The 23525-nt window shown below is 45.1% G+C and overlaps 1 protein-coding gene, 1 long non-coding RNA gene and 1 pseudogene across 2 annotated transcripts; 1 reads left to right on the top strand and 2 right to left on the bottom strand.

Moving 5' to 3' along the window:
* Positions 1–5200: 5200 nt before the first annotated feature.
* Positions 5201–6060, bottom strand: LOC142865877 (histone H2B type W-T pseudogene; annotated as a pseudogene).
* Positions 6061–14481: 8421 nt separating this feature from the next.
* LOC142865791 (uncharacterized) lies at positions 14482–17086 on the top strand. The gene is made up of 3 exons (XR_012915920.1): positions 14482–14718; positions 16029–16081; positions 16906–17086. It is a non-coding gene; the product is annotated as an uncharacterized LOC142865791 (long non-coding RNA).
* Positions 17087–17986: 900 nt separating this feature from the next.
* LOC109730209 (claudin-34) lies at positions 17987–21160 on the bottom strand. Its single transcript, XM_075999111.1, has one exon. The coding sequence runs from the start codon at positions 19035–19037 to the stop codon at positions 18222–18224; it is 816 nt and encodes a 271-aa protein (XP_075855226.1). The 5' UTR covers positions 19038–21160; the 3' UTR covers positions 17987–18221.
* Between the last annotated feature and the right edge of the window lie 2365 nt (positions 21161–23525).

Genomic DNA, 23525 nt, shown 5'->3' with positions numbered 1-23525 from the left:
GAGAGATGAAGCCACATATGGAAAGGAAAAGTTCTTTGAGGGCAGATTGTCGTAACTAAACCTAAAGGAGGAGTCCAAGTGTTAGAAATGGGACGGTGGCACCTGTAGTCGCAGCTACTCAGGAGGCTGAGGCAGGAGGATCGCTTGAGCCCAAGAGCTCAAGTTCAGCCTGTGCAGCAAAAACAAGGAAGGGAGGAAGGAAGGTAAATTTCTTCAAAAGAGAAATGGGAGCAGGGAAGGCCACTGTCAGGTGCGTGCATTGAATTGAATGCCAAGGTCACATTCCATATCCAGGCCGATATCAGAAATCCTATTCTAATGGCCAGGACATTCCTAGCACATGCCAAATTTGTAGCATTTTTTTTTTTGGCTTGTGAGCTATGATATAGTTTTTGTTCTCAAATTGAACACTGCTGTTGTTAATTACTCAGTGTATTTTGACATGTTACTTGCACAAAATATACATTAGTTTATTTTTCTGACTAAAGCTACTACATTATCGTTTAAAATTGGTATACACTATAGGAGAAACACAGGTCACCTCAGGTGGCACTCCTCAGGTATAGAGAAGGATAACAATCTAACAAAACCAAGTCCCTCACCAATACCATCGTTTTCTGACCTCTCCTTTCACATCATATATATCTTGAGCCTCTTCCCTGTATCCCACATTCTTTGAGATGCTGATTTTTAGAAGGGGCACTGCGTTCCACCCTGTGGATTCACTGTGACTTCTCTAACTGATTGAAATGAGTCATTTACACTGTTATCACTGTCTTTAAACCAGAAAACATTCTGCACATACACAATATGCTGAGAAACATAATCCAATCACCTAATTAATCACTACTCAAGTTGGATATGTGCTAATTCTCTGCCATCTTTGCTTCAGAAGTTTGTAAGAGACAATAGTTTACAGGGACAGCTGAAGGTTCCCTCTAACCAGTTAATTCCTGTCCTTCCATCCTAAAAGTAACCTGCAATCTCAATTAGTGTTTACCCCTGGTATCCTACCCTAAACCTTAACTATGAAAGTATGTTCCATAGACAACATAGCATCGTTCTGAGTTTTAAAATAATGATTCACAAATGTACATCTATTATTCACTTACTATTATGATTCAATATCTGGCAATGTTGATATAGACCTAGCTAATGCTAACTGCTGGAGTATATAATTTGTGAACATGATGTAATTCATCACAAGACATTGCCCTATGGACAATCCCTTAGATTGCTTCTAATCCCTGGGAATGGCGCCTGTGCGGGCGCAGGTGCGCATGAGTTCCTCCAGGGGGCGCGCCGGGACAGGAACGGGCAGCAGCGAGCTGTGGCGTGCGGGCTCCAAAGCAGGAGCCTCCTCAGTCCAGCAGATCCTGCCACGTTGCACTCTCCAGTCACCGCGATTGACGACTCCGCCAGCAGGGACCCAGAGGCCCTTTGCTCCCGCCCTGGCGGCTTCCGTGTGCTAGGAGACGGGGCCTCCGCGTCCTCCAGGTGGAGGCCCTGCTCGTGCGCATGGGCCACAAGGTTTGCTGCACGGGCTCCTCTCCAGAGCCTTGGCTGCTCTGTCCGTCGGGCTGCTCGTCTTTTGCGGGCTGCTGCGTGAGATGCGTTCTCTGTCCCTGATCCAGAGCGGGAAGCCCGAGGCGTGCCACACCCGGCCATGTGAAAAAAGGTCAGTAAAGGGGTGGCGGTGGCCTCCCTCCCTGCGGGTTCCCCGTGGCTGAAAATCACGCTGCTGAAATGCCATAAGTCGTCACGTCGCTGCTGGGGTATGTCGTGTCATGAGGCCTCTGGTGACCGCACGCCCGCCCTGACCACAGACAGACTTGGTTTCCTGTCACTGTTCCCTAAGCAGCACAGTGCAGGGGCTACGCGCAGGGCAGCTGCGGTGCATGAGGGACTCAGAGTACCCAGGGGGGATGTAAGGAGGACGCGCCCAGGTTTATGCAAACACTGAGCCGTTTTGTATCAGGGCCTTGAGCACCCATGCATGTAGGCCTGGAGGGGTGTCCTGGGACCCATCCCGCCTGGATAGTGGGGGACAACTGTGTTTGCACAAGCACGGGCACGTTGGGGACAGACAACGTGGGCTGTTGTGTACCCACGGACAGCAACAGTGGGCAGTGCCCAGCACCTCAGGCCTCAAGTGGCAAGGGAAGTGTTGGGCGACAGTTGTCCCTGTCCTCTTGGCATTGCTGCAGGGGCTGGGTGTTGGGGACAAAGGGCACTGAGGAGCTGTGTGGGAAGCTGATAGGATGGACAGCAGCCCTGGGACCTGGCATAGCGGACCCGATAAAGACAGGGCACCTATCTGTCCCCAGAGGCATTCCCAGACCCTAAGCCTTGCCATTCCCCAGGGACCTGGGTCCCTCGCAGTGCTGAAGCCCTAGACAGCCTCCCCTCAGCCCCTGAGGTGGCGAGTGGCATTCCAGGTCCTGGGTCCTGTCTGCAGGGGAGGACGGGCAGGTCGCTCCCAGCCCTGATCAAAGCTCCCTGTCCTGAGTCAGGACTCCTGTCCTCACAGGTGCAGGGGAACCGCGGTCCTCACAGCGTGGCCTGTGGGATGTGGCCTGTCGCGTATCCGCCAAGGGATTGCTTGGGCTGCTGAGATTTTGCTGAGAATAATGAGCAGCCTGTGTCTCTGGGCAGGGCTCTGGATGACTTGCAGGTGAGACAGGCTGCCCAGGTAGCCGGCAGGACAGTAAAATCTCTGCCCCGGCCGTGTGTGGTGGCTGTCACCTGTAGTCCTAGAACTGTGGGAAGCCGAACAGTGGTCATGGGGATGCCTTGAGCCCAGAGTTCAGGACAAGCATGGGAAACAGCAAGAGCCTGTATCTACAAAAAATATAAAACTTAATTTCGCGTTGTTGTGTGCACCTGTACTCCCAGCTTCTCGGGAGCATGACACAGGAGAATCACTTGTGCACAGATGTTTGAGGTTGCTGTGAGCTATGATGACACCATTGCATTGCAGGCTGAACAATAGATGAGATCCAGGATGAAAAATGAAAGAAAGAAAGAAAAGTGATGAGAAAAAAACAAAATGAGCCCAATAGAAAAAGCATCAAGGACTTCACAGGGTACAAAGAAACATAACTTACCATGGAGCAAGAAAAAATATTAAAATTTACTTGCAATGAAAGAAATGCTAACGAAAGCAACAAGGGGGTATAATTTCCTACCTTGCAAACTGGAAAAAGATCGGATGAAAAAGTTGGGTGGGACCTGGTGTTGCTGAGGCAGGGGACTGGGAAATGAGTGCTCACACGTTGTCAAAACAGTATAAAGTGATGCGATGTTCTGAAAGGCGATTGAAAAGTAGCTGCTAAATTTATAAATGCAGGTAGCCATGGAGCAAGGCTTTGTTTCAAACTTCATTACTTACATTATGTTCACCTTATATATATTATGTGCACAGGCATGCCTTGTTCCAACATGCTTCACAGATGTTCCACATTTGTAACTTCAAGGTTTGAGCAAGAGGTCATGGAGCGAACCTATCAATGCCATTTCTCCAACAGCACATGCTCGCTTCTTGTCTCTGCGACACACTGTAGTAATTCCTGCGATATTTAGGGTGTGTACATTATTAGTGTGTATGGTATGTGGATCTGCGATGAGTGATCTCTGATGTTACTATCATACTTGTTTTGGGCCCCACAAACGACAGCCACAGAAGATGGCAAACATCATTGGCAAACACTGTGTGTGTCCTGACTGCTCCACAGATCTGCTGTTCCCCCTCTGTCTCCCTGTTTTTGGGAGACAAAACCTCCCTATTCCCTGAGTGGCAACACTATTGAAGTTAAGCCAATTAACCACCCTCAATTAGAGATTGGGGGATGATGGCGGACTAGAGAAACCGCCAGCCAGAGTGGCTCTGCAAGTAAGATTGATTTTACAAGAAAGTGAAGAAAGAAGCAGGCAGACAGACACGGATCGCATAAGGGAGGGAAGGAAGGTGCCTGAAACCGCAGGAGGCTCCACGGGAAGACGTGGCGGGGCACAAGTGGAAGGAGAAAGACATCGGCAGGGTCGAACTCCGAGAGGCCTGGAGACCAGCGACAAGGGTAGGTGGAGTGGTGACATTTCCCCTTCCTTGCGTGTCGGACTGCTGGTGGGCTGTTGGAGAGACCTGCCGACAGCAGCCCAGAGACGGCTGGCGCCCGGGAGCGGTGGCCTCTTGCGGATGGGACACCAGGCTCCCAGCTCCCCCGGGCACCTCCCTGCCGGCAGACGCGGGCCCATGGGCAGGCGCCATATAGCTCCATTCTCCCCTGCCCTCCCCTCCCGGCGGCTGTGGAGAGAGACAATTTAGCCACCACCTGGAGGCATCAGTAGTGAACAGGACCTTTCCTTTTGGGTCTCTGTGGCAAACTGAGGGGCCCTTGGACTCTGTGTTCCCTACGCGCCAGCCCTCCCAGGTGCCACCTGCCTGGTGACTCCAGCAGAGTGGGGCAAATCCTGAGACAGAGAGACCCTGATCCAGCTTGGGCACCCTGTGGGGGACTTGAGACTAGCACTCCTCTCCCTGGCAGGGTCAGGGATTGATCTCCAGAGCCCAGGGGACAGGGACAGGCCTGCACACCGGATCCCCCACACCAGGTCTCAATTGCATTGCCCGGGGATACAGAAGGGATATCTGGGAAGCAGCCTACTGAGGCGTGTGTGCCTTCAGGGGCAGGTCAGCGTGCTGGAGGGGCAACCATGGTCCCATAGCAGGGCCATGCACCCAGCCCAGGCTGCGATTTGGGACAGGGAACCTCCTGGCTGGCATCACAGCCAGGGGAGATCTCTTGGCTTGAGGTCCTGCCTGCTGGGAGGGGCCCAGGAGAAACTACAGAACAGGGGAGGGTGGAAAGGAACCAGGACTGCTCCAGACTGCAGCTCTAAGACAGCCCCAACCCCACACACAGACTTTTCAGCTGAGTGGGGTCATTTCAGCCCCTCCCTGGTACCTTTGCACAGAAGCAGAGAACAGACCTTTGATCCCAGCCTACAGCATTTGTGGAGCCTGAGGGCAGGCTCACCCAACCCAGCTCTGCCCAGCCTCACTCCCCTACCTGCCCCACTGAGGTGGAGAATAAGGACACACCTGGAAATCCCAGGCCCCGCCCACCAGCTGAGGCACCAGAGTGCCTCTCCAGAGGAGCAAGAAATTGAAATATTAAAGAAAAACCAAACAGAACTTCTCAAAATCAACAATTTATTGAGGGAATGACACAACTGAGTGGAAAGCCTCAAAACGAGGGCAGATCAAAGACAGGAAGAATCTGAGGGCTGGAAAAGAAACTTTTGAACCAAACAAGTCTCTGAACTGAACACTTGGCCCGAAGCGGCCTGGCGCCGACTGCCAGGAGCACGGGGTGCGGGCCGCGCCGGCTACTGCTGCTCCGGGCCGTCCGGGGTGGCTCTGACGAGAGCCTTTGGGGGCCGCTGCTCCGGCGGGGCGGGGGCGGCGTACTTGCTGCGCGTGTATCTGAGCACGGCCTTGTTGCCCGCGGACACGGCGAACTTGCCCATCTCCCCGGGCAGCGTGAGGCGCACGGCCGTCTGCACCTCTCTGGCGGTGATGGTCGAGCGCTCGGTGTAGCGCGCCAGCCGGCCGGCCTCCTCGGCGATGCGCTCGAAGATGTCGTGGACGAACGAATCCATCACCCTCACGGCCGCAGGGGACAGGCGGAGGTCGTCGTGCACCAGCTTCAGGACCCTGGGGAAGTAGGTGGCGAAGCTGTCGCGGTCACGGCTGGAGCGGCGGCTGCGACGCCTCGGCTGCTTCTGCTTCTGGGTCGTCGTGGCCGATTCAGCCTCTTCAGGTGCCTGGGCCGATTCGGCCTCTTCAGGTGCCTGGGCCGATTCAGCCTCTTCAGGTGCCTGGGCGCCGGGGCAGGCCTCAGAGGACAGCTCGGACGAGGGCTCGGCCATGGCGGAGACAGCAGTCGGGGCTCTGGAGAAGCGAAGATGGAGGCTTGGGGCCGTTGGGGACCCGTTTTCCCGCGCTGGGCTTCCCAACGTCACGGGCCACGTGGCCATTGAGTGGATGGAATGTCACGAGGTGAGCCTATCAGAGAGCCTGGCTGTCCTGAAGGTGATTGGATGGTGCTCCTGTGGGTGGGTATGGCATGCACCTGTCACTGCGGGCTCCTGCCGTCCTAGGAGCGTCCTGTTGCCTGACTCGGGGAAAGTCACCAAGATGCCCCACACAGCAAGAGGTCATCCGACCATATCAGCTGATTGATGCCACACCTTGAGCTTTTGAGAGACATCACAGTAATCTCCAAAACTGTAGTGCTTTCAGTGTTAGTTCCTTAACAGTCTGCCCTCTGGTATCCAAGACCATCATAACAGAGAAGTGGACTATGGCCATGCTCGGGACATTCCTCAGAATCTATTGTTATTCCTGGTTAAGTCACCCTGACTTGAACTCAAGCACGTGGGCTGCAGAAGACCCCTGGAAGGAAAGGGAACTGGCTGCCCGACTCCTGCCTCCAGTTACAATCACCCCTCACTGAATCTAGAAGATGAGAAATGGCAAAATCACAGTCTATACCCAGAAACACAAAGAAAAATTGCTACATTTCAGCAGCAGAAGTAGAAGGCTTCAAGCCCTTCATTGGTTGAGCCCGTGACAACCGGGGCAGGAGCTGCTCTCATGAGATGCTTTCATCATCCATGTGATGCAGATTGACAGTATTTAGTTCTCTCTGGTTTTTTCTCTCCTTTGACATAGCAATAAGCATTATTGCAACTGTTTTATACTGTAATTGTTTTTTATTTATTCCTATTTGTTAATTTGTTCTATTTCCATTCTTTCTTGTGTCTAGAACCATCTTCCTATGATCATATTCCATCTTCTTAAATGACATTCTTGAGAAACTGCTTTAACATGATGACTGTTGGTATAAACACAGTGGGTTTTCATGTTGTCTCACATCTCTGCTTGTGAGTTAGGTTCTGCAGGAAGCTGACACTGAGATGGAATTTAGTGTGCAGGAAAATCATTCAGGAGCCACGGCTGAGGGAAGGACAGAAGGAGGCAGATGTGGGCAGAGGGAGAAATGCATCTCTCATGCATGGCCAACAAAAGCCTCTTCTGATCCCATGAGGAACTATGAAGATGAGAGGCTCATTAGAGTTATTTCACACTGGGCAGAAATAGCCAGGTCTTTACCCTCCCTCCACAATCAGGCAGTCAGTAGGAGCCATGTAGGGAAGTGGGTGTGTGAGCTTCAGGAAGGCAGTGGTAAACTCTGACCACTGGCACCTGATTGTGCCCCTAGCAGCTGAAAAAGTAAGCCTGTCCTTGAAAGGGTATGGTCCATCTGAGAATTTGTCATAGACTCCTCTAATTTGGCTAAGTTTGTCATAGACTCCAATAGTTTGGCTAAGAATACAAAAGTATGTCCACAGCTGTTTACTCACAGATATTGCTTTCATTTTCCATTTATGGACATAAGGTTGAGTGTCATGTTGTTATTCGTTTACAGGCTATGTGTGGTTTTTTTATATTATTTTCAATTGACAAATCATAACCATATTTAACTTATGGAGTACAACTGATCTTTTCCTATATGTGTACGATGTGGACTGATTAAAACAAGCCAATTTACTTATACATCACTGCCCCCCTGAAAAAAATTATGAGATTTATCAAGAACAGTATTAAGAGGGTAGTTTATAGTAATAAATGCCTACATCAAAAAGTGGAAATGTTTCAAATAAATAACCTAAGATGCATTTAAACAACTAGAAAAGCAAGAACAAACCAAACCCAAAATTAGTAGAAGGAAAGAAATAACAAACATTAGAATATTCAGGTACAACCTGGGCAATATAGTGAGACCTCATCTCTAAAAAATAAACAGGTGAGAGAAAAATAAACAAAATTGAGACTAAAAACGCAATTCAAAATACTAACTAAAGGAAAAGTTGGTTTTTTGAAATGAAACAAAATTGACAAACCATTAGCTAGACTAACCAAGAAGAAAAGAAAAAAAGACCTGGAGGAATAAAATTAGAAATGAAAAAGGAGATACTAGATCTGATACCACAGAAATACGAGGGATCATTAGGGACTATTATAAACAACTTAGAAGACCTAGTGGGGAAGGATAAATTCCTGGACATATAAAACCTACTAAGATTAAACTGAGAAGAAACAGAAAACCCACACAGACCAATTACTAGTAACAAGACTGAATCAGTAATAAAAATCTCCCCTCAATGAAATGTTTAGGACCTGAATGCTTCACTGCTGAATTCAACCAAATGTTTAAAGAAAAACTAATGCCAATTTTTCTCAAACTCTACCAGAAAACTGAAGAGGAGGGATCTTCCAAACTCATTCTACAACACCAGCATTACCTAATACCAAAATTACACAAGTACACAACAAAAAAAGAAAACTATAAGCCAACATCCTTGATGAACATAGATGCAAAAATCCTCAATATAATACTAGCAAACCAAATTCAACAGCACGCTAAAATGATCATTCACCATGATCAAGTGGAACTTCTCCTAGGGAGGCAGGGATGGTTCAACACTTACAGATGGTTCACTCTGTGAATGTGATATACCACATCAACAGAATGAAGGACAAAAACCATACACTCTTATCCATAGATTTAGAAGAAGAATTTGATAAAATCAGCATCACTTCATGATAAAAACTCTGAACAAGATAGGTATAGTAGAAAAGTACCTCAACACAATAAAGGCCACATATGACAAACCCATCAATAACATCATGTTAAATAGGGAAAAGTTAAAAGCTTTTCCTATACGATTGGCAACAAGACAACTTGTAACTTTTATTCAACATAGTGCTGAAAGTCTTAGCTAGATCAGTTAGACAGGAGAAAGAAAGAAAGGACATCCAAATTGGAAAGGAGGAAGTTAAATTGGCTCTATTTCCAGATGACACGATCTTATACGTAGAAAACCTTAAATGCTCCACCAAAAAACTCTTAGAACTAATTACAAAATCAACATACAAAAACCAATAGCGTTTGTGTACACCAACAGTGAACTAGCAGAAAAAGAAATCAAGGAAGCAACCCCATTTACAATAACTACCAAAAAACAACAAAAAAACCCTACAAATAAATTTAACGAAGAAGTTAAAAGATCTCTGCAAAGAAAACTATAAAACAGGGATGAAAGAAATTGAAATTGAAGAGGACAGAAAAAATGGAAAGACATCCCATGTTTATGAATTTGAAGGAGTAACATTGTGAAAATGACCATACTCTCCAAAGTCATCTACAGCCTCAATGAAATTCCTATCAAAATACAAATGACAATCTTCAGTGACATAGAAAAAAATCCTCAAATTTATATGGAACCACAAAGACCATGAGCATACAAAGCAATCCTGTGCCAAATGAACAAAGCTGGAGGCATAATACTACCTGAGTTCAAAATATACTGCAAAAGTATAGTAATCAAAACCCCCTGGCATTGGAATTGAATCAGACAAACAGACTAATGGAACAGAGTAGGGAATCCAGAAATAAATCCACACATTACATACAGTCAACTCATTTTGACAATATATAAGTAACTCTAACAAATCTATAGGAAAGAATCAAATCATCCTATTTAAAAATGGGTCACAGATCTGAATAGGCATTTCTCAAATGACATACAAGTGGCCAACAGGTATATGGAAAAATGCTCAAGCATCACTAATCATCAGAGAAATGCAAGTCAAAACTACAATGAGGTATCATCTCACCCCAGTTAAAATGGCATATATCAAAAAGGCAATAACAAATGCTGGCAAGGATATGGAGAAAGAGGAACCCTCATACTCTGTCGGTAGGAATGTAAATTAGTGCAACCACTATGGAGAACAGTACAGAGGTTCTTGAAAAAACTAAAAATATTACTACCATATGATCTAGCAATCCCAGTGCTAGATATGTATTCCAAAGGAAGGAAATTCAGTATATCGAAAAAATATGTATACTCCCATGTTTATTGCAGCACTATTCACAATAGCCACAATTTGGAATCAACCTAAGTGTCCATCAACAGATGAATGGATAAAGAAAGTGCGGTGTGTGTGTGCGCGCATGTGTATGTGCAATAGAATATTATACAGCCACAAATAATGATGAAATCCAGCCACTTGCAACAAGATGGGGAACATTATGTTAAGGGAAATAAGTCAGGCACAGAAACACAAATCTCACATGTTCTCACTCATATGTGGCACCTAAATATTAAAAACATTTGACCTCACCCAGACAGTGAGTAGAATGATAATTACCAGAGGCTGGGAAGGGCAGGGGGGAGCAGGGATAAAGTGGGGATGGTTAAGGGTGCAAAAATATACTTAGATAGATAGAATGAACAATATTTGATAGCACAACAAACTGACTATAATCAACAGTAAGTCACGGTATACTTTATAACAACTAGAAGAATGGAATTGGAATGTTCCTAACACAAAGAAATGACAAATGCTCAAGGAGATAGATACCCCAATTACCCTGATTTGATTAATTCACCTTATATGTGTCATGTACCCTACAACTATGATGTACCAATCATAATTAAAAATAAAATAAGTAAAAATAATAAATTTGGAAGTAGACAAAGGATCTGGATAGAAATTTCTCAAAACAACATGTAGAATGGCCAACAGGTATATGAAAAAATGCTCAACATCACTAATCATCAGGGAAATGCAAATCACAACCATAATTAGATGTCCTCTCACCCCAGTTAAAAGGGCTACTATAAAGAAGACAAAAAAATAACAAAAGTTGGTATACATATGCAGAAAAAGGAACTCTTATAAGTGTTGGTGGGAATGTAAATTAGTACAGTCATTACTGAAAACAGTATGGAGATTCCTGAAAAAACTAAGAATAGCACTACTATATGATCCAGCAATCCCACCGCTGGGTATGCAGCCCAAAGAAAGGCCATCAGTATGTCAAAGAGCTATATTTACTCCCATGTTTATTGCAGCACTATTGATAATAGCCAAGATGTAGATCAACCTAAGTGTCCATCGACAAAGAATGAATGAAGATAACGTGTAGACCCATGTGGTGACGTCAGGCTCTCCCGGGCCCTAAGCCTCGCGCCAGGCGAGGGTCAGGCGGTTACTGGGAAGGGGACGCTCCTCTGGCTCTGCACGCGGGCGGACCCCAACCGCCCTCGCTCCCGCCCTCCGCCTCGCGCCATGGCGGGCTCGGCTCGTCTTGCCGCAGCGGGCAGCCCTCGCTCGCCCCCTGTGGTTGTTGACTTGTGGCCGGGGGACCGGTCTACTGCACGTGCAGGTGTTGGGTCTGGGTGGCCCTTTGCTCCCCAGGCAGAAAAACTTAAAAATAAAAAAGAAGGAAAATGAAAAGTAAAAAAAAGACAAAAAGATAATATGGTGTATATACCCAATGGAATACTATTTGGCTATAAAAAGAACGAAATCCTGTCATTTATAGCAAAATGAACGAGCCTGGAGGAAGTTATAGTAAGTGAAATAAGCCACACACAGAAAAGTAAATATCACAGGTTCTCACTCAGGTGTGGGAGCTAACCCGGTTATTGCATGGAGGTGCAGAGAAGAATGACGATTACCAGGGTTTGGGGAGGAGGGCAGATGAAGACAGGTTGGTTAATGGATACAAACACACAGTTAGAGAGAAGGAATAAGTTTTAATGTCTCATGGCAGAGTAGGGTGACTACAGTTAACACCAATGTAGTGTCTATTTCAAAATAGCTAGAAAAGAAGATCTGGAATGCTCCCAACACAAGAAATGATCAATGTTTGCCATGATGGATGTCCCAGTTACCTTGATTTGATTTTCACATGTTGTATTCAGCTATCCAAATACCACATATACCCCATCAATATGTACAGCTATTAAGTATCCATGAAAATAAATTTTAAAAGACAAAAGGCCTCCAAGCCATACATTTCTCTATTATTGGACATTTTCATTCTACTCATTTTAAAATGAAGAACAATTTGTAAGACAAAATAAACAAAAAACAGAAGCAAAAACAATGGGGTGTTTTCTTACCATCCCTTTAGCTGGTTCAGGCCCCTGGACTTTGGCTGCACATTCTAATCACCTGGGGCTTCTAAGCCAACACCCACGCCACGTGTCACCCTAGAGATTTGGGTCTAATTAGTCAGGGCTGGGGCCTCTGGAGCGGTACTTTCTAAAGTTCCCTGGGTGATTTATACATGTAGCTGCCATTGACCCAGCTCATTCTCTCTCAAGCATGTTTGTTTTACTTATTTCCTGTGATGTCACCTCTCCTTAATAAAGACAAAAGCTTTCTGTCTGTCATCTCTTAATATAATGCTTTAAGATTCAAGTAATGGACTCATCACAGTCTTGTGTCTTTTGCTCCTAATCGACTAAAAATGCAATTTTGAGTTGTCCTTTTAGGTTTTGCAAGGATCAGATCAGAGCCTCCCAGCTCTGTCGCCATAGGCCTGGCCAAGCTTTCAGATTGGTCCTTGCCTCTGGGTCCCTTCCATCTTTTTGCATATATTTCCTGCTCCCACTTGAGTGCCCCAGTAACATCACCTTGGGTTCCTCTGGCTTCTTCCGTGTTCCATCCCGCTGCTATCATTGATGAGGGTGGTGCAGTTCCATTTTGAGAGTGTTTTGTCACATCCCTCACAAAGACCCCTGTAGTGTCTTGGGCCACAGAGACACCTCTTTCTTGCCTTGATTATTTTTGAATTTATTTCCCTAAAGTATAGGGTGTATGATTAATCCCTGCCTTCTGCTATTACAAAATTCTCAACATCTTCCAAGTTCCAATGAGTTTGACTTCATTGGCAAAGTGAAAATGAAGTCTAAGAGAGTAGCTTGCTTCCCCACCCCCATCCCCTCACTTCCTAAAGATAAGTCAAGAAAGTCAGTTAGGAATGTATCAGATACTTTGTTTATCAGTAAGTTTTAATTTATGTATTTTTTAAGAGACAGGATCTCATTTCTATTGCTCAGGGTGGTGTGCATGGCATGATCTTAGCTGACTGTCACCTCAAACTCCTGTGCTAAAGTGATTCCCCCACCTCAGCCCCCCTAGTAGCTAGGACTACAGGTGCATGCCACTGCACCTGGCTACTTTTTAAATATTTTTGTAGAGACTGGGTATCCCTATGTCACCCAGGCTAGCCTTGAACACCTGGCCTCAAGCAATCCTCCCCCCTCAGCCTCCCAAAGTCCTGGGATTACAAATGAGAGCCACTGTGCCCGGCCTGTGAGTTTTAAATTATGAGACAACTGGGGGTGGAGAGGTGCCAGGGTCATCTAGTGGGAAGAGTACATGAATGACGCTAACCATCCTACAGTGCACAGGACCGTCCCCACCAAGGTCATCCAGCCCAAATGTCGATACTGCTGAGGTTGACAAAGACAGCCAAGACAAAATGGCACTAAGATGGGGCACAGACATAAGTAGTTAGAGCTGGGCCACCAAACAGACAGCATTAGCTGTTTTTCATGAAAAATGGGTTTTGGACTGTGTTTTGCAACTTCCTTTGTATCCAACCATTATGGGGAATGCCTGTAATTGTCAAAAAGAATCCATTTTTCATCACACATAACAATATGATGTAGAAACAATTAGCCTTTATGTTGTGACAGCAAAGAAAGGCAAGCTTCAAGACAATTTTTCTTGATGTATGTTTAACTCATAGGGTACCCAGCTATCCAGCTTCTTTCCCTTGCCCATTTGTTTCACTTGGTCCAATATTGTTCGCTTAGTAATATCAAACTTTGCTGGTCGTCACGTGTAGCTTGAGATGGATTTGCTTCCACTACAGCCCTCAGCTCATCATTATCCACCTTGGTCCCAGGTCACCCTCGTGGCTCAATTTTAAGATTAAAATTACCAGAATGGAAGTTCTGAAACTATCCATGTACTGTGCGTTCATTAGCCACGTCCTTCCCTAACACTTCGTTGATATTTTGAGCTGTCTGCGCTGCATTGGTTCCCCGCCAGAACTCATATTCGAAACTAACACGAATTTTTCATTTATCCATGGTTTCACAAACATTGCTCTAAAAATATCATTTGAAAGATAATCACAAGCCAGACCATGCGTTTGAAAGACTGAGGATGTACCTGCACAATAAAAATAAACCACGAAGTGTCAAAGTGAAATGTCAGAAATAGCCATCAGAGTTAGTACTCAAGGAAATCGGACATTTCACACTTACTAACCTAACACATCTGTGCTCATTCACACTCTTCCCAGGTTTTTAACTATAAAGTTAATTTGTTTAAAGAAGTTGAAGGCCGCACGGTGCGGGCTCCGGGCTTTGGAACTTTCCTTCTTCCCTTGGCGGGGCGTCCTTGGCTTAGGGAACCAAAGACCAGGAGGCTGGACCCCGGGCTGGGCCGCCACCTCTTAGCCCTCACAGGCGGCTCCAGGCGCCATGGGCTTCCCCGGCTACCACCGAGATGCCGGCCTCCTGCCGTCCTAGAGAGGACGCGGAGGGAGGGCCAGGGCCTCTCTGGCTCCGCGCGGCCACATCCGGTCCTGACTATGGCCAGACTGTGTGTCCTGCAGGGGGCGTCCTGGCTGTGCCCTAGACCGGGGCGGGACCCGGCACCCCCGCCCGCGTGGTAGCGCTTTCCCGGTTTCGAAGTAGTGGCTGACGGTGCTGCCAGGGGAGAGCCAGGCGTGGAACGGCCACAGCTGTCGGAGAGCCGCCAGGAAGGAAGCCGAGGTCCTGTTCACGGGGAGCAGGGGGAAACTGAGGCGGGCTGTGCGAGGAGGGGCGCGGCTCTGGGGATGACGGGAGGGGCCAGAGCTCTGGGAAACGGTAACAGTAGGGGCTTTGCTGTGTTCACTCGTTCATTTTTCAAAAGAGAAACGAATGCCGGGTCCTTTGCGAAATGTTGAGGAATAAGCGACGAAAATGCCAGACAAGATCCTTGCCCTCACCGAGTTCCAGGCTAGGGAGGGAGACTAACAAACAGATAAAGGACACGTGCGTTAATGTCAAGTAGTGACAAATGCCAGAAAGAAAGGAACTAGCTGAAGCCATAGAGCATGGTAGGAACTTCACTGTCAGGGAAGGCCCCTTCGAGGAGGGGTTATATTAGCTGAGACTTGAAGGCTGGGAAGAAACCTCTACAGGGATTGACAGGGAGAACCTTTGAAGCAAAGGGACCAGGAGAATAAAGGCCTTGGCATGGGGAGGAGATGGACGTTCCAAGAGCTGACATGACATGCCTGTGCGTGGCAGGGAGATGAGGCTAAAGACGTGGGACTATGGGGGCAGGAGTAAGCAGGACAGGTGTCGGGCACAGTGGCCTGAGGCTTCTCCTTGGTGCCCTGTGAAGGGTGGAGAATGGGGAGGTCGTGGTGATAGTGCAACCTTCCTCACACTGGTGCTCCTCTGTCAGCTTGTGACCTGTGGTGGGTCAGGCAGGCTTTCTGGCAGCACTCAAAGGCCTGCACCTTGGTTCCTCCTAGAACAGGCCAGTTTTTCTGTTCTGGGATAACAAAGCCCCAGGCTATCCATAAACATGAGCACAAACCTCACCAGTAGAGCAAGGACAGTTTTCCAAGGATTCAGATGATCCTCATTAATGGTTTTCTCAAAGACTTAGTGAAGGGACTGCCTTCTGATAACAAACAGCTGGAAGTGGGGCGGGTATATATCTCACATAGAATAAACCCACTCAACATTTCTATCTCAAATAAAAATTAAAAATAAGTTGAAGATTATTGATGAGTGAGTTTCTAGCCTATACATGAAAAAAACCGAATAAACTTTTGGAAATTGTTACTTATTTTGAAAATGTGGTCCATGAATAGGTTTTAAGAGGGTTGTGAACCTGTGCATAATTTCGTGTCTATTGGCATTATCGTGGGGAGAATTTCCATGAGGTTAAGAACCACTTGTATAAAAGGTAATTAGATGCAGAGTAAATAAATATGTTTTAATTTGAATATCTCTCTCAACCCTTGATGAACATATTTATTAATTGTATTGTTGATATGTCCTTCTTGTACTATTTTGTTCTTTAGGAATATCATTTTCATAGAATGAATTTCAGTGATAAAGTGAAGAGTTGTTTAAGGTAAATATTAATAGTGCGTTTTGATTGACGTCAAGGGTTTGAATCTTAAAAACGAACCAATGTAGACGTGTCCAAAGGACAGGTGTTCCTGTGGCTCCACTGCCAAAGATGGGACAACTTGATCATAAAAAGAGGAATACTGAATGCAATTTAGCAAAACATTTTGAACATATAAAAACCCACAAATTACTGTTATACACATTTATGAGACAATTAGGGAAATTTGAAGATTGACTGGGTATTGGAATATAGTAAGAAATTATCGTTATCTTTTTGGTGTGATAGTGGCAATGTGATTATGTTAAGAAGAGGGGGTATAGGGGTGGGAATATACAAAATAAAAAGTGTCCTTATTTTTTAGAGATACATATTAAAGTATTTATGAATAAAATAATATATTGCCAGGTATTTATTCAAAATAATCCAAGGCTGGGGACAGGGCAGGCAGTAAGGGTAGGGATGAAACATGACAGGTCATATATAAATAATTATTGAAGCTAAGACAATAGTCTCTTTACTTTTGAATGCATTTGAAATTTTCCTTAGTAAAAACAAAAAAACAATTTCATGAGTTCCTAGTCCAGAATTGATTTGATAATGAAGGATGTAAAAGAAAAAATAGCAAAGACAAAAAAAAAAAAACCCAATGCATTGGTCAACCCTAATGTAACTAGGGTATTCTTCCCTCTTTACTGTAGAAATCAACAGTTAGAAAGAAGGAAGCATTTACCCCACCTTTTTTGTATGCACTGAATTTTAGAGTAATCAAGTAGCCATAATTGATGAGGAAAAACTCTTTCTCTCCTCTCTCTTTTTTTCTTTAGAAACGGGGTCTCAGCCAGGCTAGTCTCAAACTCCTGGGCTCAAGCGCTCCTCCTGCCTCAGCCTCCCAAATAGCTGGGACTATAGGTGCACACCACCACACCCAGCAAGGGACAACTCTACAAAGGCATCCTAGCTGATGAATCTGGCAAGAATGTTCACATTAAAAAGTCACCACTTGCAGTCCTTTGTGTGATAATTGATTCAAACAAGGACCATCAGTAGATGAAACCATTAGGTTTAGGTGGAAGTTTGATGAGGAAATTTACAGGGGGAATCAAGCTTTTCCATCATAGATCCTCTGATCAATCTTAGCATCACTAAAAGAGACAATTACCATGTGCCACCTGCATAATGCAGTTAGTATATAGCACACAGAATCACCTATGAAACAATACTCTTCCTCAAATAGCTGACCTTGAATCTAATCAAACCTCTAGAGGTAACAACTTAAATAACAGGATAAATGACCACCTTTTACAGCAAATCAAAATCAAAAAAAGGCCAGAGGGAGTGCCGTGTACCTGTGGGTTATGGTATATTTTAGACTTACGAAGCAGAGTGAGCACCTTATGTGGAAAAAATAAAATTACACACTTATTTTTCAGGCATGTAAAAACTCTGGCTATTTGATGAAAACAAGGAATCATTGTTAATTTTTTGAAGTATAATATGGATATACAAGAAAATACTTTTTAGAGAGTAATATTGAACTATATGGGCACGATGGGACATGGTGTCTGGGATTTGCTTTAAAATACTTAGAAAAATAGATTAAAAGGAGAAAAGAAGGGAGAGAGCTGAAATGGCAAAATCTTGATGATTGTTCAATGTGGTAATGGATGTGGAGATTCCCTATACCATTTTCTTTACTTATGCACATTTTGCAAAACTTTATATGGTAGGGAGGTGTTATTACCATGACACAGAAAGTTAAGTCCATTATCATTTTCAGCAAAGCTTTCAGAGATGTGAGAAGTAAATGTACTCAGAAACTCTTATTCCCATGCACTAGGTTTATAGTATTGATTATTCGCTTTAGTCAACAGTAATTAAAATCCCCACCCAAAAAGACCAATGGGCTGGTGGGCAAGATACATTTTTATTGAAAGTTCTAAATTCAGCTAACCAATCAATGAACCACATTTAGATACACAATGTGACAGAGGGAAACAGTTGGCTACTTTGTGTCTCAAACTACCTTTGCCATGGTCTTGAGTCCTTAGAAATATTTGGTAGAGCATCCTGGTAATACTTCCCATAAACTCTTGGGAATCTTGGATTTGCAAAGCCCACACAACCAGGAAATTCCTGTTTCTCAAACTGCAGGGTACCCTTTGCTCTCCGGTGGAGATTTGTAGCAGAGATAAAACAACCCACTTAAGAGCATCAGGAAGGCAGCTATACTTGCCACTAAAGCGGCATTCCCGCTTTCCTGGGTATCTGGCTTGAAGGGCACATGGAAAGATGGCGGGAAGGCAATCCCCTGTAAATTTTTGATAGAGTAGTAATTCTGGAGCACGGCAAGTGTGATACAGAAAGCAGCCATTATGTTCAGCATCCCTGAAAGAAGGAATGACTTGTAGGCATTGTGCTTCTGAGGAATTCTCACGTATACATTCCTAAGTGCAAACATGGTGAATCCTCTCCCCAGGAGCCCTAGAATGCTGGCAATCAGCAGGAGGTGTTGAGCACTACGAACCTCGAACGGGAGAAAGTCATCAGAGTAGGAGTACCGATAACAAACTTTGGCTGTGCTAATGTTGGTGTCATGATGGTAGATGCAGACTCTCCACATTCCCACACAGGCAACGCCAGTGGGGAAGAACGTGGGGTCGTCCATGTGCCACACTCCCCACTCCACAAGGCCCATGGAAGTTGTACAGAGGATCCATCCTATGGTGGCAATAACGAAACCAAACACGTGGTGATTGGCGCCATTGATGACCTGGGTCATGGTGGCAGCGTGCCCAACGTAACTGCAACAACACAAGACATGGTGAGGTTGGGACCCTTGGGTCTGGGACAGCACCCCCATGGGTGAGCAGTACCAGCAGGGAATTCCTATATTTGAGAAAGGAGACAGTTGACCCTGGCCGGAGTACAGCCTTTCGCAAGCCTTCAGAAGGGCCATTTGGCAATATTTACCAAAACCTTAAAATGCACAGACCTTCAAACAGGCTGTTTCACTTCTGGGCATTGGCCCAAGGATATAATTAAGACTGGCCAGAAATATTTAGCCACAAAGATGGTCATCACAGTACTGTTTGTAATATTCAAAAATGAGAAATAACATCAAGTCCAACAGTAGGGCTCAGTTAGATAATTTATGATATATCCATGCAATGGAGCTATATGCCGACATTAAAAATGTAAGTGAAATCATACAGTATGTAATATTTTGTGGTTGGCTCTTTTCATTTGGCATGTTTTCAAGGTTCATGCATGTTATAGCATGTATGAGAATTTTGTCCCATTTCATTGCTGAATTGTATTCCGCTGTATAGATAGATATACCACCGTTTGTTAATCTATTCACCAGTTTTTTGATGTTTCAGTTGGTTCCATGGATTGGTTATTATGAATAATGCTGCAATGAACATTAGCATATAAAACTTTGTGGATATATGGTCCTGTTTCTCTTGTGGAATACCTAGGTGTGGAGTTGGTGCTTCACATGGTAAGTGTGTATTTAACTTCTTCAAAATTGCTAAACTGTTTCCCCAGTGGCCACACCATCTTACATGGCCATCAGCAGTGTATGAAGGTTCCAGTTTCTTCTCCAACATTTGTTATTTTAGTCTTTTGATAATAACCATTCTAGTTAACATTATATGTGACCAAAAGGAAGATGTTCACAGTATATCAAGTATCAACAGCATGTTACAAAATAGTATGCACAATACATCACAGATACGAGTTGAATTAGAAGGCTGTATGCTAAATTACTAAGAAATTTCCAACTGTGTTCGAGGGATTATAACTTTTTAAAGCTATTTGTATTGTGAAGAATCACATACATATAAAAAAGCGTAGAACGTCTACGTGAGCAGCTCAATGAATTATGACGGGACAAACACCCATGTAGCCACTGCTTAGTTTAAGGTATGCAGTATTTCACTTCCTGAATCTAAAATGCAGGTAACAAAACCATAAGTATATAAAGTCACATGATCTGATTTTTGCTAATAACATGTGCTGGGAAGATACAAAAGAAGATACATCTGAATACTGGGATTACTAATGATTTTTCTTTTTCTGTTTTCAGGTTAAAGACTATTACTTTTTTACTTGGCAAAAAGGATGTCGCATACAGAGATACAAGCAGAGAAATGTACTTGTTAGTGACTATCAAGAGCAATAAAAACATGGGTGTCTTCCAACCCAATCTCCCACCCCTTGGAATCAATTCTAGGGGACAAATCAGACAGTGTGATCAAAGGGCCTGGGCAATGATGATCACAAGCAGTGTGATTGATACTAGGGGTAAGAGAAATCGGAGACCAGTAATATGTGGATCAATATGGATGCTTAAGTAAATTTCCTAATTCCACGAGACAGAACATATTTTCAACCATTTACAATGAATTGTTTAAAAACATTGTAATGACAGGAAATCCTCACTGTATGTTCAGAGGGGAAATGGGTGCAAAAGAATGTATAATATGTATGTCATTATGTTCTGAAGTGTGTGTGTGTGTGTGTGTGTGTGTGTGTGTGTGTGTCTGTAAGTGTCTGACCCCAGATTTCTTTTTAAAAGACAACTACGTGTATATGCATAAAAGTTTGTAAGGTAGTACTTTGGAATGTCATCTCTGGGTGGAAAAACTCATTTTCTGCTAGGTATGGTGGCATGCCCAGAGAGAGCCCTGGCCCCAGTTCTGGCTTTCCTGAATGCCGTGTAGTTGCTCATCTCTGCCTCTTCCCCTCCTCAAGTGAAAGCTTCCTTCTGGTCTCTGTCATCATTGTTAGTACCTCTGCAGCTTGCCTTTGAGCTAATCTCCACTCCTAATCTCTGTCACCCCAAGTCAGATGAAGAACCCGACAGGTGAGAAATCCAGGCCAGTATGGACGTTTGTGGATTGACTGACCCAGATGAGGGGTCCTCATAGTCCAAAGCCTTATATTCCCGGGTGCCGCAAACGCACCAGTCCAAAGGTTCTATTTCCAGCTACATCCTATCTGCCCTCATGCCATTGAGGCTGACTTTGGTAGGCCAGCCACTTGCAAGGTTGTAACAACTCAACCTAGAATTTTCACTTGAGAGGTGAGGCTGATCTTGATTTTTACCTTTTTTTAAAAAAAGCGAGTAATTTTGGACTTACAAAAATTCCAAAATAATAGTGAGAATTCTTCTATACCCTTCATCCAGCTACTTCTAATGTTAAGATGTTACATAACCATGGTACTATTAGCAAAACCTGGAAGTTAACATTGATACAATACTATTAACTACATTGCAGCTCTTATTTGAATTTCACCATTTTCCCTATTAATGCCTTTCCTTTTTCTGGTCAAGAAACCAATCCAGGATCTCACCTTTTCTTCCAGCTCTATCGCCCAGGCTAGAGTGCAGTGGTGTGATCATAGCTCACTGCAACCTCAAACTCATGCACTCAAGCGATCCACCTGCCCAGGCCTCCCAGAGTGCTAGGATTACAGGTGTGAGTCACGGAGCCCAGCCACCTATTTTGTTTCTTGAGTTGTTTCATCTTAGGCTGTTGGGAGCTTGTTAACATTGGCTCTGATATTCTTTCTCTGTCTCTGTCTCTGTCTGTGTCTCTCTGTCTCTCTTTTTTATCTGAAACAGAGTCTCTCTCTGTCATCCTGGCTAGAGTGCAATGGTGTGATCATACCTCACTGCAACCTCAAATTCCTGGGCTCAAGCCATCTGCCTGCCTCAGCCTCCTGAGTAGCTGGGATTACAAGTGTGTGCCATTACTCTTGACCAATTTTTATATTTCTTTTAGGGATGGGGTCTCACTCTTGCTCAGGCTGGTCTTGAACTCCTGGCCTCAAGCAGTCAACCTCTCATCTTGGCCTCACAAACTGAGCCACCACCCCCAGCCTGGCTCTGGTATTCTTTCAACATGGCTACATTCCTTTCTGAGCACTCCTTACCTTGTGCTACCACAAGGCCCATTCTTCTATTTTCTCTGCCCTAGACCTGGAATCAACCATTTCTTCAGAGTGTCCCAGTTCCTTTTATTGAGAACAGTAGGACTAAACTGAATTTTATCACCACACTGAGAATCAAACTGTTCGGAAGGGTTGGGGCTTGTTAGAGTTTTGGGATTCCAGTTGGCACATCAACCAAATGCCTTAGTTCAACTAATGCACATTGAAAAAAATTAATTGCCAGGCAGACTGGCATTTGGGTGGGGCGTGGTTTTCTCTCTTTCTGTAAGCTTCTTGAGATTCTGGCCTCTACCCTAGAGTTGGACACCCAACTGCCCACCTGATGTCTCCACGTGGCCATCTACTAGGCATTGCAGATTTAACACGTCCAAGTCAAGCTCCCCAGCTCTCTTCCTCTCCCTGCCTCTTCCAGCCTCTTCTGAAGTATCATCCTCCCACTGGGGGCCCTTCCTCACAGTCTCCCAGAAATGGCACTTCGCATGCCATCGCTGCTCACTCCCTCTCTACTTACTTTTTCAACATCTGCGTCTTGCCTTGCCTTACCCACCATCTTCCCTGCCTTACCTGTTCCGTGCACTGCTGCTGTGCCGGGGCCCTTACTGCGCTGCTTGGCGCAGAGGAGGTGCGTGTGGGTGAGTGAGTGAGTGAACGCAAGCGATCCCTGTGTGCGGTGACAGCTCTTGAGTCCTCTGGTCTAGAGGATTGCTTCCTGACTCCAGCTCCTAGCCTCCTTCCTGGTAACGCACAGTTGCTTCCCTCTTCCTGTCTACTTGTTTGAGGGCGGCAGACACATCCAGAGTGCAGAGAGCCTCTTGCCATCACTTTCCTCTCCTTCCTGTCTACGTATCTCATGAGACCTTATTTGGAAATTGGGTCTGTAAAGACGTAATCAACTTAAAAAGAGGTCATTAAGGTGGGCTCTGATGCCAGGCGACTTGTGTCCTTATAGGAAGAGGAGAAGAGCTGTACAGAGGAAAGACATTTTTGGAGCATCCACTATGTGCGAAACACTCCCCTGGGTCCGGGCAGGGCACAGCGGAGAAGCTCCCATGCTTCTCCTCAAGGAAGACCCACTGTGGAAGGGGAGACAGATTTTTAAGTGACAAATGAAGACTGGAGAAACAAGCATGTGAGTCAGGTACAAACACATGCTACAGGAGAGCAGAAGATGGAGAGATGAAGCCACATATGGAAAGGAGAAGTTCTTTGAGGGCAGATTGTCGTAACTAAACCTAAAGGAGGAGTCCAAGTGTTAGAAATGGGACGGTGGCACCTGTAGTCGCAGCTACTCAGGAGGCTGAGGCAGGAGGATCATTTGAGCCCAGGAGCTCAAGTTCAGACTAAGCAGCAGAGACCCCATCAGGAAGGAAGGAAGAAACAGAGAATTTCTTCAAAAGAGAAATGGGAGAAGGGAAGGCCACTGTCAGGTGCTTGCATTGAATTGAATGCCAAGGTCACACTCCATATCCCGGCCAATATCAGA

The sequence above is a fragment of the Microcebus murinus genome, chromosome X, assembly GCF_040939455.1.
Source record: "Microcebus murinus isolate Inina chromosome X, M.murinus_Inina_mat1.0, whole genome shotgun sequence".
In the NCBI taxonomy this organism is placed as follows: Eukaryota; Metazoa; Chordata; class Mammalia; order Primates; family Cheirogaleidae; genus Microcebus; species Microcebus murinus.
The sequence above is the reverse complement of the archived record's forward strand: the minus strand, read 5'-3'. Positions and strand labels throughout refer to the sequence as shown.